This window comes from Bos indicus, chromosome 10 (genome assembly GCF_029378745.1).
Source record: "Bos indicus isolate NIAB-ARS_2022 breed Sahiwal x Tharparkar chromosome 10, NIAB-ARS_B.indTharparkar_mat_pri_1.0, whole genome shotgun sequence".
Classification (NCBI taxonomy): domain Eukaryota; kingdom Metazoa; phylum Chordata; class Mammalia; order Artiodactyla; family Bovidae; genus Bos; species Bos indicus.
Genome location: NC_091769.1, coordinates 33482707 through 33499333, shown reverse-complemented (window position 1 = coordinate 33499333; position 16627 = coordinate 33482707). Strand labels below are relative to the sequence as shown.

The 16627-nt window shown below is 40.2% G+C and overlaps 1 protein-coding gene and 1 non-coding gene across 6 annotated transcripts; both read right to left on the bottom strand.

Moving 5' to 3' along the window:
* Positions 1-1655: 1655 nt before the first annotated feature.
* On the bottom strand, positions 1656-16245 carry TMCO5A (transmembrane and coiled-coil domains 5A). Of its 5 annotated transcripts, none has more exons than XM_019967974.2 (12): positions 16135-16245; positions 15525-15570; positions 14374-14523; positions 13834-13957; positions 13098-13148; positions 12295-12366; positions 10357-10413; positions 9861-9920; positions 9367-9431; positions 7875-7932; positions 5876-5916; positions 1656-2056 (listed from the first exon to the last, which is right to left on the bottom strand). In XM_019967974.2, exons 2-12 carry the CDS (start codon positions 15557-15559, stop codon positions 1858-1860), a joined length of 912 nt encoding a protein of 303 aa, XP_019823533.1. In that variant the 5' UTR covers positions 15560-15570; positions 16135-16245; the 3' UTR covers positions 1656-1857. The 5 variants fall into 5 exon arrangements, with proteins under 5 accessions (XP_019823533.1, XP_070653343.1, XP_070653345.1 ...); XM_070797242.1 differs by having other exon boundaries at positions 1657-2056; positions 15525-15572; positions 16141-16223; XM_070797244.1 differs by having other exon boundaries at positions 1657-2056; positions 14374-14530; positions 15525-15572; positions 16141-16219.
* LOC139185517 (small nucleolar RNA U13) lies at positions 5430-5534 on the bottom strand. Its single transcript, XR_011569096.1, has one exon. It is a non-coding gene; the product is annotated as a small nucleolar RNA U13 (small nucleolar RNA).
* Positions 16246-16627: the final 382 nt, after the last annotated feature.

Here is a 16627-nt window from a genome sequence, read left to right as displayed (position 1 = left end):
TTCCTGGGTCAGGAAGATCCCCTGGAGAAGGAAATGGCAACCCACTCCAGTATTCTTGCCTGGAGAATCCCATGGACAAAGGAATCTAGCAGGTTACAAGAGTTGGACACGACTGAGTGACTAAGCACACAACCATACAACCTGGTTTGCTGAGACAGTCCTGTCTGATTTCTCTTGTCCTGACATAATTCTTAAGAGTATCCTTTCCTATTATCAGATATGTCTCCATTGAGATGATTAATTAGTCAACCTGTGTAGGACACATTTCCAACAGTGACATCGTGTGGCCTTAAGAAGCAATGACAGTGAACCAAAGAGTTAAAGTTCATTCCCTGCTGGTGTGGAAGTCAGTGACCCCTTTGTGCTCTTGGACTTCAGAACTGTCAAGGCTCCTGATCATTTAGGAGGGTGGGGAAGTTCAAGAGGAAGCTTACGTATATCCTGTCAATAAGGCATGTACATGGTTCAACAATTAATTGGAAGTGGTGGCTCCATGGTAAAGAATCTGCCTGCAATGCAGGAGATACGAGTTTGATTCCGGGGTTGGGAAGATCCCCTGGAGGAGGAAATGGCAACCCACTCCAGTATTCTTGCCTAGAAAAATCCCATGGACAGAGGAGTCCGGTGGGCTACAGTCCATAGGGTTGCAAAGAGTCAGACATGACTGAAGCTGCTGAGCACGACTTGACCATATTTAGGTTATCCCAAGTTTGTGAAGCAGTTAATATGCCATGCACTATTTACTTTATAGCATCCTTGCTTATTACTTCAGCTTTGGAGATCTGGGTTTTCACATATTTATATTGAGCTCTTTGCAATAGTTTATCTCAAATTATGATCTTGAAAAGCTATAGTTTTTACTGTTAGGAAGACACATGAAGTGAGCTACAGCTTTGAGTTTAATTGCCAAAGTTGTGTGTTTATGTGTAAGGCTAAAACTAGTGATTAAGTCAACGTCTGCTTTTGCCTCCAGTATCCTTTTCCCCTTCTCTGAAATTCAGTGCCCCGTTTCCTTTGGGAAACACATTCCATATAGCTTACATGGGGCTGATTCCTTATCTCTTTCTTGTCCCCTTGCCTACCTTGTTCCTTTCAAGAGGTTGGACATATGGTTCATGGATTTGTGCTTGACTAATTAGAGTATTCCCATCCATTTGGCTATACTGATTGTGTGACAGGGGTAGACAGTTGATCCCAACTAAGTCAGTTTATCTGAACTTTTCTGCTGGAGCTATTGGAAAGATGGTTTCATTCTGCTAAGGATGCAACTCTTGTAATATGAGGCTTAGGCTGTTGGTACCATCTTCTTGCTAAATGGAAAATGCCCATTCAATGACAAGAGAGAGAGGTGAAGCTCCACTGACATTGCTTTCAACTTCTGGATCCAGCCATGCCTGGAGTCCCAGATTTTTAGTTCCATGAGGCAATACTTTTTTGTGTGCTATCGATTTATACATTAACTTAAACTAAGGCAATTTTTAACCAAAGAGTTCTAATATAAATAATGAACAATCTTCTGCTTTGCAGGGATCCAGTGTCTTAAATTTTTAAGATTCACCAGAAGAAGTGATCAACTCTAATTTTGTTCAGCATCTATGATATTATTCTAAGAATTGTCTACTCTGTTTACTCTCTGGTTCTATTTAGCTTATGCACATAGCCACAGAAATCCATTGACAGAGCTCTTTACTGGACAAGGTTAATCTTGGAAAGACAGTGCAAGGTGGGATGGTAATGAAGTAGGCAAACCTCAAGGGAAAAACTGAAGAAAACCTCTTCCCTCCACAAGTTCTGCGTCTCCTAGTCTATGGCTCAGATGCTACTTGTCTTCTTTTGCTCAAGGATATTTCTTGGGGATCAGTGGGGCAACATGTCCTCTGTCTCAAGCGTGAGAGATGGAAAGAGGAAACATCTTAGCTTCCACAAGACGTTCCTGCTCAGTATCCTGGGCAATATGTTGACAAAGAGATCTGGATTTATGAAGCTTATATGGAACAACAAGTAGCCCAGCAGTCTGATGAGAAACAGGGTAGTGAAAAAGAAATATTGAAAAATCCTGGAAAGAGAAAGCCGAGAAACTGTTAACTAGAGGTTAGAAAACCCGGAACGAAACAGTCATACCTAAATGCATGTCTGATTCTTTGATATTCAAATGTCTCTATTCCTAACAACCCCTTTTAAAGGCAACCTCTTCCCCTCTGCTGGTCTGCCAGCTACTCTGTCTCTCATCACCATGTTTAATTATCTTTCAGCATTATCACTATTTAAAGGTATCTTGTTTTGTTTGTTTTTATTTTGGAAAATTGTTTTTGCTCCAATTTATGTTCTATTAGCAGGGTGTGTTTCTGCAGCTCCACAGCTTCTTCAACATCTGGTATTGTCAGATTTTAAAGCTTTTGCCCATCAAATGTGTATAAAGTAATATATCACTATGGTCTTAGCTTGCATTTCCCTGACGAATGATGGAGCTGAACATTTGTCCATATGTTTATTGGTCTTATGTGATTCCTCTTGCCTATTTATCTATTATGCTGTTTGGGCCTTTCTTATTAATTTGTAGGAAAACTTTGTATATTCTTGATATCAGTCATTTGCCGTTGTGTATATTTGGAATATTTCCCCTCTAGTTTATAACTTTCACCTGCTTTAAGAACAAAAGTTTTTTTTTCAAAATTTATTTTTAATAAAGTCTAATTTATCAACCTTTCCTTTTAATTAGAACGAATGCTTTTTGTATCTTGTTTGAAAAGTCATTCTCTACCCCTAGGCCTAAAAGATACTATTTTCTATTAAATCTTTATGGTAGTTTAAAAATACATCCACAAATTCTTTGTTACTCCTCCTTTTGAGAGCTTCTTTTCCATTGGAGTATGGAATAGACTTGACTGACTTGCTTCTACAGAACAGCATATCACGGAAGTGACAGCATGTGATTTCCTAGGCTATGTACTAAAAGCACTGAAGCTTCCTCCTTACTTTCAGGAGGAAGCCAGCTGTGAGTTTGTGAGGACACACAGGCAGTCTGCTGGAGAGGTCCTTGTTATGAGGAACTGAGACCTCCTGCCAACAACCAGCTGTGTGAGTAAGCTCCTTTGGAAATAGATCCCCTGGCTTCAGCCAGGCCTTCTAATGACTAATTTCAGCCAACATCTTAACTGCATCCTCATAACAGACCCTGAACTAGAACCACCCAGCTGAGTAGCTCACAGATTTCTGACGCACAGAAAATGTGAGTTGATAAAATGTTTGCTGTTTGCAGTCACTGAATTTGGGGTCAATTTGTTATGTAGCAATAGATGACTGAGTTTTATAAGCTTTTAAAAATTGACATTTACATCTTTAATTATCTGGGCTTGATTTTTGTTATACTATATAGTAGTGATTCAATCTTATTTTTTCTCATTTAGATAACCATTTTTTCCCACCATATTTATTGAACAATCAATCCTTTATTTCCCCTCTGACATATAATCCCTGCCATATATCAAGTTTCTGTACATACACTGTTTCTGAGCTCTTTGTTCTATTCCATTGGTTGACTTTTCTATTCCTGTCATAACACCACACCATCATAATTACTGTAGCTTCCTAGTAAGTCTTGATATCTCAAAGGACATGTTTCTCACTCCTTAACTCTCCTTTAAAATTGCCCAGGTCATTATTTGACCCTTTACTCTCCCATATATGCTATATTTTATTATCATTTTATTCAATTTCATGAAAAATCTTTTGAGGAGTTTGGAATTAAATTGATTTTATTCATTATTTGGAGACCATTGATATATTTATGATATTAAGGCCTGCTATCCATGATCTTAGTATTTTCTTCTTTCATTCATGTTACCTTTAATATTTCCTAATACATTGCTGTAAATTTCCTTATGGTACTCTTGATTTCTTTTTTAACTGATTAATTGTTTTGCACTTGTGGTTTTAATATGATTGACATGAGCAAGCCTCCCCTGTTTCCTTTGCTATATTACCCTCATCAAGGTGTGGCAGGCTGCATTCTGCCCCACGACAAGTTCACTGTTCAACTCCACTCACCAGTCAAAACAGCCCTTCCCCTCCAGTTTTCTGAAGTTTTCCTGTAGAGTTAATCTTGGTGACAAGATCCATTCTAGTACAGGATCTTGGTCAAAATGAGAATCAAGAGCTGTTTACCATCCTCTTCCCACCACTCTCCTCAATGTTGGATACCATATTCATGAGAAGGGTCTGGGGTGACATCTCTGGAAGGACATGCCTAGGGACAATCTCAGGAACAACCTTGCTTTCTTATTAGCACACATATACCAGTGTCCCAAGGATGTGGATCAGGACAAGAGGAAAGACATTTGCAGTTTGATGTGATAAGGTAGATTTGCTGGACTTTAGGCTACTAACTTTTCTTTAGGCTACTAACTCTCTTTAAGGCAGACAATTTTTATCCTAGGAGTTCACGTGGGCAATTCCATGCTGGGCACTGGTTTCTGAATTATTGGTGAAGGTGGCCTAGGAGTTCTAGGGAAAATTCTTCTGGTTGTTCTGGGAACATGCATTTAGGGATATTGGAATATGTAATACTTCACTTATCTGGTATGAAGGAGTATCCCTCTTAAGCAAATTTTCCAGACAATTGGAGCTGAACTTTAAGCACCAATAATTTTATGTTAACCATTTTGATGGGACTCTTTCTAAATCACATGTCATACCACTTTAACTTTATCTTTCTCTATGTGGTCATGTATGGATGTGAGAGTTGGACTGTGAAGAAGGCTGAGCGCTGAAGAATTGATGCTTTTGAACTGTGGGGTTGGAGAAGACTCTTGAGAGTCCCTTGGACTGCAAGGAGATCCAACCAGTCCATCCTAAAGGAAATCAGTCCTGGGTGTTTATTGGAAGGACTGATGCTGAAGCTGAAACTCCCATACTTTGGCCACCTCATGTGAAGAGTTGACTCATTGGAAAAGACCCTGATGCTGGGAGGGATTGGGGGCAGGAGGAGAAGGGGACGACAGAGGATGAGATGGCTGGATGGCATCACTGACTTGATGGACATGAGTCTCAGTGAACTCCGGGAGTTGGTGATGGACAGGGAGGCCTGGCGTGCTGCGATTCATGGGGTCGCAAAGAGTCAGACACGACTGAGCGACTGAACTGAACCGAACTGATGCCTTCTTAAACATATTGAACATAATTTGACCTTTTCTTAAAAATGAAAGGGCTTCGATACTAATTTTACTTTGCAATGACATTGATTCCCTAAGGGCTAATATTGACTCAGTTGTTTGAATTTTGATTTCTTATTTGTATTAAGATTTTTGAGCAGCTATTGTGTGCTGGATACTGTTAGGTGCTATGTCTTTTTCACAATCATTTTCTCTCCCTTTTATCTGTTGTTAGGCAGTGGTATCCTTGCATTTAGAAATTCTCTCCCTATTTTTATTTTTCACATTAAGAGGTAGTATGCTGATGTAGCAAAGTTTGAGGGAGGCATATCTCGCGCAATAGTATAAAAACCCAATCATCATGCTTATGAAACACAGAAGGATCTCGCCATTTCTAATCTACTGATGTTACTGGAAAACCAGACACATCAAACTAGTTGAAAGTGTTAAAGGGAAAAAGGAGTAAGAAGAGACTTACCACATCTCTTCTAGGTAATAAGATTCCTGTTTCTAATTACTGCTAGGCCACTGGCTTCTAATACTGGAAAGCTGAGATTGGTAATCACCTTCAGAGAAGGAAGTCGTAACATTGACTGAGAAACGCAGTCATTGTTGACTTGACTCTATGTGTGTGTGTGGTTGTGTGGCTAGACTTTGCTCTCTGCCAGAGCAGCTAAGTAGAACTCCTAATTTTCTGGGAGGTTTACTCAACGATATTTACTTACCTTTTACAGAACCCTGCTTTCTTCTTTTGGAGAGAGTTATCCTAGGAGAAGAAAGGACAGTGATAAATAAACAATATCTGGAGGCTATTATCACTGCCAAATAATATTCATTGAGCTGTTAATTAAATGTTATTTTAGATAAAATTTTACAGATTTTTTTCATATGCATAAGGAGATGAAATTTTCAAAGCCAAATATATGTGTGTATCTATGGATGTGTGTATATGCACCCAGTCCTTCAGTCATGTCTGACTCTTTGCGACCCCATGGACTGCAGCCCGCCAGTCTCTCTGTGCATGGGATTTTTCAGGCAAGGATACAGGAGTGGGTTGCCATTTCCTCCTCCAGGGGATCTTCCTGACCCAGGGATTGAATTTGTGTCTCCTGCATTAGCAGGTGGATTCTTTACCACTGAGCCACCTGGGAAACCCATATAAATATATACACGGTATACATATATATGTAACTGCATCACCTTTTAATATTCTGATAAGAAAGAAGACATAGAAAGGGAAGGTCATACAGCTAGTAAGTGGCAGGACCAGGCCTGGATCCCAGATCCTCTGAGTCTACTTTCTGGGCTCTCTCAACTATACCCTACCTTTGGATTAGCCAGTGACCCTTTGAGAAGTTTGTAGGCTATACAAACCACACAGACATATTCTAGAGATAAAACTTGAAAGATATAAAAATGTAAAGATGAGGATATACTCTGGATTTCTATGACATTTCTCTTCCAAATGTTTTCTCAGTTATTTTCCTTTTAACTTCCTTGTGAGATAAAAAGGAAGAGAAATTATGATCACATTTTAAAACTGTGGAAATGAGGCTTGCAGAACTGGAATTAGAAAGTAGCTTTCTGGGTTACAAATTTGATTCTATAGCTTGAGTGAGATGAAGTGGCATGCTAGCTGGTCACCTGCTCAGGTAGCCTCTCCACAGGGATTGCTCAAACCTCATAGGTAATTGAACCATCTCATGGTACTCTCATAATCTTGATGAATACACCCTGTTGTTTCTCTGATAGGTGGCCACAAGGAATAATTTAATGAGCCACTGGGATTAGATGATGGGACACATTGGGGAGCATGCCAAGCTTCGTTCTAGAGAGGTGGATTTCATTTATTTCAGGAGTTTTGCTTGCTGAATGGAATATATAAACTTGGGACCAGAATAACCTGTTCAGAACAGTGAGAACTACAGTCATACAGTCTAATAAATATTCAAACATCTGGAGCACTTTAAGGATAATAGTCAATTGTTGATATGTGCTTTTAAAGAAGAGATGACTTCTCCTTTCTATGATTATAAAGACTGTATATCTCAACAATATAAAATTCTGGATTAATGTCAGCCTTGGTTCTAAAGGAAATATAAATTACAACTCAAGTCCAGTAAGATTTATCTATGTACTTGCTGCCATAAGACACCAAACAGGCCCAGAGGTCTGGTGCTCTATGTCCACATCGGTTTCCTTCAGACCTTTGCATATGTGCTGGTAACATCATGATGTTAAAGACATACAAACATGGAAGCTGTGTCATAAAGAAACAATTGCTTCCTATGTTTTCACTCATAGGCCAACTCTAGCTAGACGGTGATAGATGCCCTTGGCATTCTGTGCAGTGAAAGATTCAGGACGATGCTGGGATCATCAGGAAAGAGTGCTGTGATTGGTGCAGAGCAGTGGTATATATATTGGCCTTTTGTCCATAGAGTGCATCCTCAGCTACTGTTCTTTCTTGCTTCCATTCTAAACTCTCTCTGCTCTTGGACTGGTTTATTTGAGAGCACATCATTTGCATGACTGTAGGAGGGAAAACAGTTGTTCCTAGTGTCCTCTTGGTTTAAGGTTGAAATGCTTTGAAATTACATCTAGTATTTTTCTTGGAAAATGCACCTGGGAAGATTGTTAGATGTTTGGTGGCTTATAGCGATTTTGGAAACTCCTTTGAAAAGCAATGATGCTGAAGAAGCTAAAGATGGAGTGGGTACTTACCTTGTTATTTTGGCTGTTATACTCTTTGCTTGTGGAGATCATGCACATAACTTTTGACCTAGGGATAAAAGAACCAAGACAGAGGTTGGATAAATTACACACGGAGATTCATACTATATGGTGGTTATTTTAAAATAGTTTTATGGTCTAATGCTATGTTGTCCACTATTGTAGCCATTTGCTACATGCAGCTATTTAAATTAATTAAAAAATAATTTCCTCAGTCATATTACTTGTTTTTCAAGTACTCAGTAAATGGCTTAGTGGATACTTAACAGATAGCATATAAATTTTTGTTGAATAGTCTTGGTTTAGAAACTTAGCTTAGCAGTCAAGCCATACCTAGTACTCAGGAAGGATTTTGGGAGACTTGAAGGTGTCCTTTAAGGGTGAGAGCCTCCAGGTCCCGGTGCCTTGGACACCAGGCCACCATGTGTGCCTGCTTAGTTAGAGGCTTTATGCAGTTTGGGTCTCTTTCTCTTCATCCTAAGATTCCAAAATATTTAATAAATAGAGATACTTCTTGATTGAATTAAGATTTAACTTCTAAAGAGGGTCAAAAAATTGAAGTTTTTGATTTAAACTAAAGAATTTAAGTGTCTCCCAGGTAGCTCAGTGGTTAAGAATCTACCTGTCAATGCAGGAGACATAGGTTTGATCCCTGGGCTGGGAAGATACCCTGGAGGAGGAAATGGAAATCCACTTCAGTATTCTTGCCTGGGAAATCCCATGAACAGAGGAACCTGGAGGGCTACAGTCTATAGAATCTCAGAAGAGTCGGACACAACTTAGCGACTAAACAACCACTGCAAAAGAGTTGAACTCTTCTGACAGACTCAAGGCATCTTTTTTGGGGGGTGGGGGAGGCTTTTCTTTTATTTATGTTTAATATAGTATAATAGTATACAGTTTGAGTTTCATAATATGATAGTCTTTGCAGGTGTCTGGAGGTTAATGTCATGCCTATCCCATATGGTTTAATTTCTTTATATTTGGGGTAAGTGAAGATGGTATTATTATAAGGCCTTTCCTGTGAAATATAAGGCATGCTCTGCTTATCAAGGTGCCTGACCTCTAGTCCTTTTTAAGGCACATGTTTCTGGCCTTAATATAAACCCAAATAATTGGTAATATGATAAAGTTAGGAAGGGAAATGCATTTCTAGAGTCTTTTAAGAAAGCTGGGAAAAGGACCTGCATTTTAGATTTGGTTTATTATAATCATATTGTGTATACACTTGAAAATGGTGCTGTTAAAAAAAATTGTGTATTTATACAATAACAGTATAAGAATTCATTTATCTTGCCTTAAAAAAAAAAAAGTTGGTGTAGTGTAGGGGGAGTTGACCTGATCACTATGGAGGGGAAAGATATGTGGTGTCAGGGCTTATGCAATTCCAAATTGGAATTAGTCAGAGAGATGTTTGCTCTGACCCAGGCTGAGATGGAGTTACCACTAAAACCAGGATGTTCCTTTGTTTGCTAAAGCTCACACTTCTCTCTCAAGGAACCGAGTTTCTAGTTCTTCTTGTATTTTCTTCAAAGTTTCCTGGTACTTCTTCAAAGAGAAATAAAGGAAAGCACAGTTACTAATTAAAGCCCTGTGCTTTTCCTAATCATAATAAACACACATTATTACATCATAACATAAATGTTTGATGTTCCCACTGCCACTTTTCCTCCTTCCTAGCCTTCACTCCATCAGTACTGATCTCTCACTACGTTTCACCATTGGACAGGCCCCTGGGAATAATTGGGGTTATAAATAGTACAAGTGCTCATCATTAAGTTAAAGGCACTAGGGGCTGGGAGACGAGGCAAGTAAAAGAATGATATTGGTGGTGGAGTGTCAAAGACTTTAAAGTCCCTTTGGAGTGACACCTTGAAGAGTTAAAATTATTCCAGGTGGTCTTTGCTGAAAAACCTATTTCCATTTCACTGTGTACCTGAACAAACCCTTTGCTAGCTATTTACTGAGAGGCTGTACCTTTATGCAGAGAGCTTGATCTTCACAGAGCTGGGCCACGAATGCATAGTCTTCTATTACCTGGGAAGCAAAATTTATTAGTCTTAAATTTTCTCAGGGAATTTCTACAAGAACAATAGTATACTTGTTTCCTCCTGTGTACAAGACCCTAAATGTAGGCTTCTAGTTTTTCTAAATATGTTTTTTGTACATATAAACTCATTTTCTGAGAATATGCTTTATAGTCCCATGGGGATTATTTGGGGACAGTTGGGAGAAGAATAGATACTAATTTGTGGGAAATAGACATTATGGAATGTATCCTGTAGAAATGTTAAATAGTAGGTAACCTAGAATACTGTATTCATCCTCCTTTCCTTCTTCTCCTCCTGATCCCATGTAGTTTTAGAAGTAGAACATTATTAAAACTCAATCATCTGAAGAATGTGTTAGATTGTTGGACCAAGAATCACATTTCCCTTCCTTTGGGAGAAGAAACATTGAAGTTTGTGGTTACCTTGGCCAGCTCCTTCTCTTGGTCTGCACAGGAGGCTTCCAGTTGTTGTAACTTAACCTATAGACAGGAAAGGAGGCTGGTAACTCAGCAAGGCAAAAACAGAATTTCATTCTGAAATGCTATCACAAAGTTTATCTCACAGGTGGTTGAAGTGCGTCAGGCACATTTCAGATATCTCTTTGTTGGAGAGCAGTCAAACCATCCTGTCAGCTGCCTGGTGAATCCACTGAGCATTCATCAGTGCTCCCTTTGCCCTTAAACTTCAATTCTTAGCTTCCTTCTTCCTTAGCTATTTCTCTTAGAAAATATCACTCTTGAAAACGTCACTATTCCCTTTGCATTTATATATTCATTACTCCTTTTTTCCTCCCTGTATTCCTCTTTTCCTTCCTTGAATATTTGATGAAAGCCATTTTGTATCGGCCACTCTACTGGAATGACAGGGAAAGGGCAAGGGGAGTACTGAGGATACAGTGATGAGCAGGATTGATAGGCTCTCTGCCTCACAGAGTTGACATTCTAGGTGGGGGACATAACAAATAAGTCAACCTGATAATGATAAGTGCTGTGAAAGAAATAAAAGCACAGAAATGTGCTGAGAGTGAGTGATGGAGTAAGAGCTATTATAGGTGGTTTGTGAAGGCCTCCTTGATGATACTTGAGTTGAAGTCTAAATGATAAATATTAGCCAAATGGACATCTGGAGGAAATATGTTCCATGCAGAGGTTACAACAAGGGCCAAGACTGTGAACTTTGGTGTGGATGAGGAAGTTATGTGGCTGTCTCAAAGAGTCAGACACAACTGAAGCGACTTAGCACGCATGTAATCACCTTACTTAGCAGGTAAAACTCACTATTCTTTTCCTAGACTGGATCCCATGACAGGATATGTAAATTTCCCAGCATACAGTAGATTTACAGATCCTAGCTCTGTCTCTCGGAGAAGGCAATGACAACCCACTCCAGTACTCTTCCTGGAAAATCCCATGGACAGAGGAGCCTGGTGGGCTGCAGTCCATGGGGTCACTAAGAGTCGGGCACAACTGAATGACTTCACTTTCACGCATTGGAGAAGGAAATGGAAACCCACTCCAGTATTCTTGCCTGGAGAATCCCAGGGACAGAAGAGCCTAGTGGCTGCTGTCTCTGGGGTTGCACAGAGTTGGACATGACTGAAGTGACTTAGCAGCAGCAGTATCAGCAGCTCTGTCTCTATGAATTCATACACATATCTTGCTGCTGCTGCTGCTGCGTCGCTTCAGTCGTGTCCGATTCTGTGCGACCCCGTAGATGGCAGCCCACCAGGCTCCCCCGTCCCTGGGATTCTCCAGGCAAGAACACTGGAGTGGGTTGCCATTTCCTTCTCCAATGCATGAAAGTGAAAAGTGAAAGTGAAGTCGCTCAGTTGTGTCCGACTCTTAGTGACCCCATGGACTGCAGCCCACCAGGCCCCTCCATCCATGGATTTTCCAGGCAAGAGTACTGGAGTGGGGTGCCATTGCTTAGCCAGACTCAAATAGTCACTTTAAAATTATGTGATTTCAGGTTTTAGCAGTCCAGAAAAGGGAAAGAATAGTTTATATACACAATTTCACTCAATTTTCAAACTGAGGTTGGGAGGGACTGATTAAATTGCCCTTCATATACCACACCAAGTACTGGGGCCAGGATTTAAATTAGGGACTTCAGCTGCCTCCAGTGTTAAATATATATTTGTGTTTATGCTCTTCCTCATGGAAGAAAGAACAAAATATATGGCTTCAGAGCAAAATTCCTGACTAAGAGCAGAGGAAAATTCAGCACTCAATGGCCCAGGCTTATGCCTGACATGGGTAAAACTACAAAGAATTTGTCTCAACTTTGACAGTTGTTTCAACTTGAAGGCTTGTTTCCTGTTCACATAGTCCAAACCCATTCAAGATTGCTTTTCCATTTACCTTTGACTCTTCTGGGGTTCCCTTTAGATTGTCTTGTTCACACTTTGTTGCTTTTTGAGATTTCCTTGTAAGCTACAGTTTCAAATAAAAAAATTCAATTACAAACAAAAAATACATCCAAAAAAAAAAAAAAAAAAAGACAAAGATATTCTCTGGTGTGTGTGGGCTGGTAATTTGGCCTTGATAAAAGCTGTCAGGAGATGGTCCTTTGGTGGATACTCGGTACCCTTGAAAACATTTTTATTCTGCTTCCAATTTCTTCCCACTAGTCTTGGTCATCAAAGCTAGATCTGCTCAAGACAGGGGTACTTTTCCAAACTCCTAATCCATGCTGGGTTACTCAGGGCTGCAGACCTGGGTCAGAAAGCACAATAAACATAGGAAGCCCACTGTATTCTGAGCAGGAGTTAAGATAAAGGGAATGTCTAGATGAAGAAAAGGGAATCCTTAAGAATTAAATATTTTTAAAAGTCTCTGTTGAAAGTAAAATTAATTCTCACTACAAAGTTGCCAGCCAATCACTTCCAAAATGTCTACTGGAATCCTTTTCCTTATAATGCAATGAAGAACCCATCATATCATTGAATATCCTGAATACCCCACCCATTTCTTTCATCTGATACTCGTAGGGAAGATCTGTGGAATTTATTTATGTTATCGGGCTAAGTCTCAGGAGAGTCGTTCCCACCCCAGCACAGGCTGGTCTGACGTGTGGAATCCCCTATGATCACTTTTGCTCCTTTGCCTCTCTGATGACTGTGCGTGCAGCGGGAACACTGGGGAACACAAGAGCCCTATCCCACCTGTCTTTCAAGTTCTGCTATGCTGTGGACCAGGGTCTCATTCTTCCTTTCCTGTTGAGAGAAAGAAGCAGAGTGTAAGTGGGCATGTGCACATCATCATCTGTTTTCTTTTTTTTCCAGTTGATTGTTCTCCATTTCACTCCAGTGATTTTTCCTGCAAGAACTCTATCTTACTGCATAATGTCAGGTTAGGAATCTGTGGTTTGATCTCAATATATACGTGCCAACTTACCAGGGACAGAGATGCCCACACACAGGGCTTTCTGGTACTAAATATTACCTGAGAAACCCTAACCTCCACACATTCCTTTCCAAGCATGGTCACATCCTGCCACGACTTTTGAGTTGACTACACAGTGTATGTAAAAAGGAGAGACTGTCTCATTCTTTGGAAGGACTGACAGTAAAACTGAAGCTCCAATACTGTGGCCCCCTGATGTTAAGAGATGACTCATTGGAAAAGACGTTGATGCTGGGAAAGATTAAGGGCAAGGGGAGTAGGGGGCAACAGAGGATGGGATGGTTGCATGGAATCACCAACTCAATGGACATGAGTCTGAGCAAACTCCTGGAGATAGTGAAGGACAGGGAAGCCTGGAGTGCTGCAGTTCATGGAGTCAAAAAGAATCAGACATGACTGAGCAACTCGACAACAACAGCAACTTATCTGACGGTTGATGAGAGACAGGATGATGAATATAACCTGTTGAATAGCACTTCCCAGTTTCTTGCTCACCAGTCTGGCAGTTTCTTCTTCCATCTCCTGCAAGGCTCTTTCCCTTTCCATCGTGGTGGTGTTCTCCTTCTCCAACTCCTCATCCTCTGCCAGGTCTCTGGTCTGAGTGATCTCATTTTCCAACCTGGATGACACAAGCACACAGTAAGGAACTCAGTTTCAAAACTGATAAAACACGTATATCAGTTTCAAGGGTACCTCAGTGACCATAAATATGAATCTCAAGTTGGAAGCCCTTCTTTCCTGGATTCTTAGACTCAGAATCACTTTCAAAGCAGGAAAAGTAAGATTCCTCTAATTCCCAAGTCAAATACCTCAATGTTCTTTCAACTCAGGTAAATATCACCCAATTTTTTAGGAATCTCCTTGAAACTTGCCGTAGTTCAGGTTTGAGCTGTAGAGAAATGCCGAAGAATGAAGGAGAAACTTTGCTGTACAAGATTTAGATATCTAGAACAAACTGGAAAATTCAATTTTGTCTCTTTTTTCCCATCCCATCCTCTGGACTGAGTACTTTCCACATGGAACCCCAACACTCACCTCTGAATCTCATCTTCTTTCTTGTGGATTTTGACAAGAAGGTCCTGATTTGCTTCATCTATTCTCTGCATATCCCTTTCAAGGTCCATATTCAAACTGTTAATGTTCTTCTTTGACTGGGCCAATCTTAAGATTTCCACTTTCTCTGACCTATAGACTCAGTCCCCAAAATGAACAAGGGCCAGTTATTTTAAGGTCAGTAATCTTTGGACTAAAGGGCATATCTAAAAGGCATTAAATTCATTAACCTGACTGTTTCTGGGAACATAGTTTTCCATTTTCATTCTTAGGAAATTATATTTCTTAATCATGCTCTACAATTTGTTTCAGTAAGTCTCAACTCGGTTAGGGAGGTTTTTCTTGGCTTTCTCAGCCAAAGTGTTTGATATACTAGTGCACCTCTACTTTGGTTCCAGGAGAAGTCTTGCTTCCTTAAACAGCCCTCTGCACTGGTTTCTCAGACAAATTGTTCACAGAATCTGCTTATGCAATCCACTTTTATTGAGTACTTTTATCCAGGTAGCTGGCACATTCCTAATGATTGGGCCCGGCCTCATGCAGAGGCACAAGTGATTTCCACTGGCAGGGAGGGCTTTAGTCTTTCCCTTCCTCCTTATCTCAAAACTTCTGCCCCAGTGCCTGCTACAAAGCTTGAAAATGTACCATGACAATCACTCCATTAAGTTAACAGATGTGATCCATGCATACGCTTTCAAGAATGCAAACATCTTTTTGAAGTAAATTTGAATAAAATAAAGGTTAACACTAGAGTGGTCTAGAAAGGGTACCTGGCACATGGGAAGCTCTCAGTAAACTTTTCTTTTTCTTATATCAGTTAAGTAGTTTGCTTTTTAAATAATTAGCCACAAACAAGTTAGTGAGGCAGAGAGATTTTTGAGTAAGAATAAGGGATGATTTTGGAAAAGATAGTCCTACCTTGGAAGGACTTTACAATAACTATCACTTAGAAGGGAAAATTTATAAACGCTACCCTTCAGGAGGGCACAAAGTGCTTGGGGTGGAATGCAGTGGGGGATGATTAGATAGTAGATGGAGAGAGAGAAGACTAGGACATGAAGGAAGACATCAACAGCGGGCCTTCTTCATACCTTGGTCCTTGCATGTGGCTTTGTATAATTATGATTACTTACTCATAATCTAGTTGATCTTCCTTTTGTTCTTCCATTGTAGATTTTCCTGAAATATCACAGAGATGTATCTAATGAACTGGGGAAATGGGTCCATTTATGAAATAGAGTAACTAGGTTAGAGCCCCCAAATACAGAAACAAAATTAACTGGTTTCTTCCCACCAACTTCATGTTTTGGCCGTGACAAAATTCAGCCTTTTAGTTTTCTGCTCATGATCTGATTATGCCTCAGTAAGGAGGCAGTGAGGATACAGTATGTACTTGATATTTCAGCATATATCCTGCTACAGATATATTCAGAGATAGTTCACCTACACAAAATCCTTTGGAATTTATATGCTGCAATAAGAATCAATAGTTATCAATTGTTCTTAAGTCCCTTTCTGCTCCAGGCCCAGTAGCTTTCTTAAAGAGCTCATGGACATGGGTGTAGGTGTATAACTTCTCTGAAAAGTAATCTCTGCGCTCTCTAGCCTGGTGTCTGTAAGAGTCTCCAGATATTAAGATCTTAGTATTAAATAGGTCTCAGTAAAACCAAGCAGAAGTAAATAATTTGGCTTGCTGTGCCTCCTTGGTTTCCCCTTTATCTCCATTTCTTCCGTAAACTCCACCTCCCTTCTGATGTGTATGGTCTTCCTGCTTCTGCCCTAGGCAGTTAGCTGCTGAAGCGTCAAATCTTTCCCCAGTGGAACTGTGCAATAGATTCTCAGAACCTTCATGACTCTGCTGTTGACACGGGGAGGGCGGAGCAGCATGTCACAGTGGTTTGGGTGGCAACGGTTTCTCACCATCTATGGAGACTTAAGAACCTAGCTGGGTGTGTGTGTTTCATGGCCATGTCTTCCCTTTGGCAGCAATAGTTGAATGGATCTGATTTCTCGGCCATATGAATGGGGTAGCCCCTGTTTTTTACTTCTCTGGTAGATTGTGCTGTCTCACTGCCCATGTGTAACTAATATAGAAAGTCTGAGTCCTAAGGCCAGCAGTCTAATCCCATCATGTAGCCAGCTAACTACTCATTCATTTGATAAACACTGAAGCTGTTGAAGGAGCCCCTTTGTATTCCAGGCACTGTTCTAAGCATTAGAGAGACAGAGTACACTA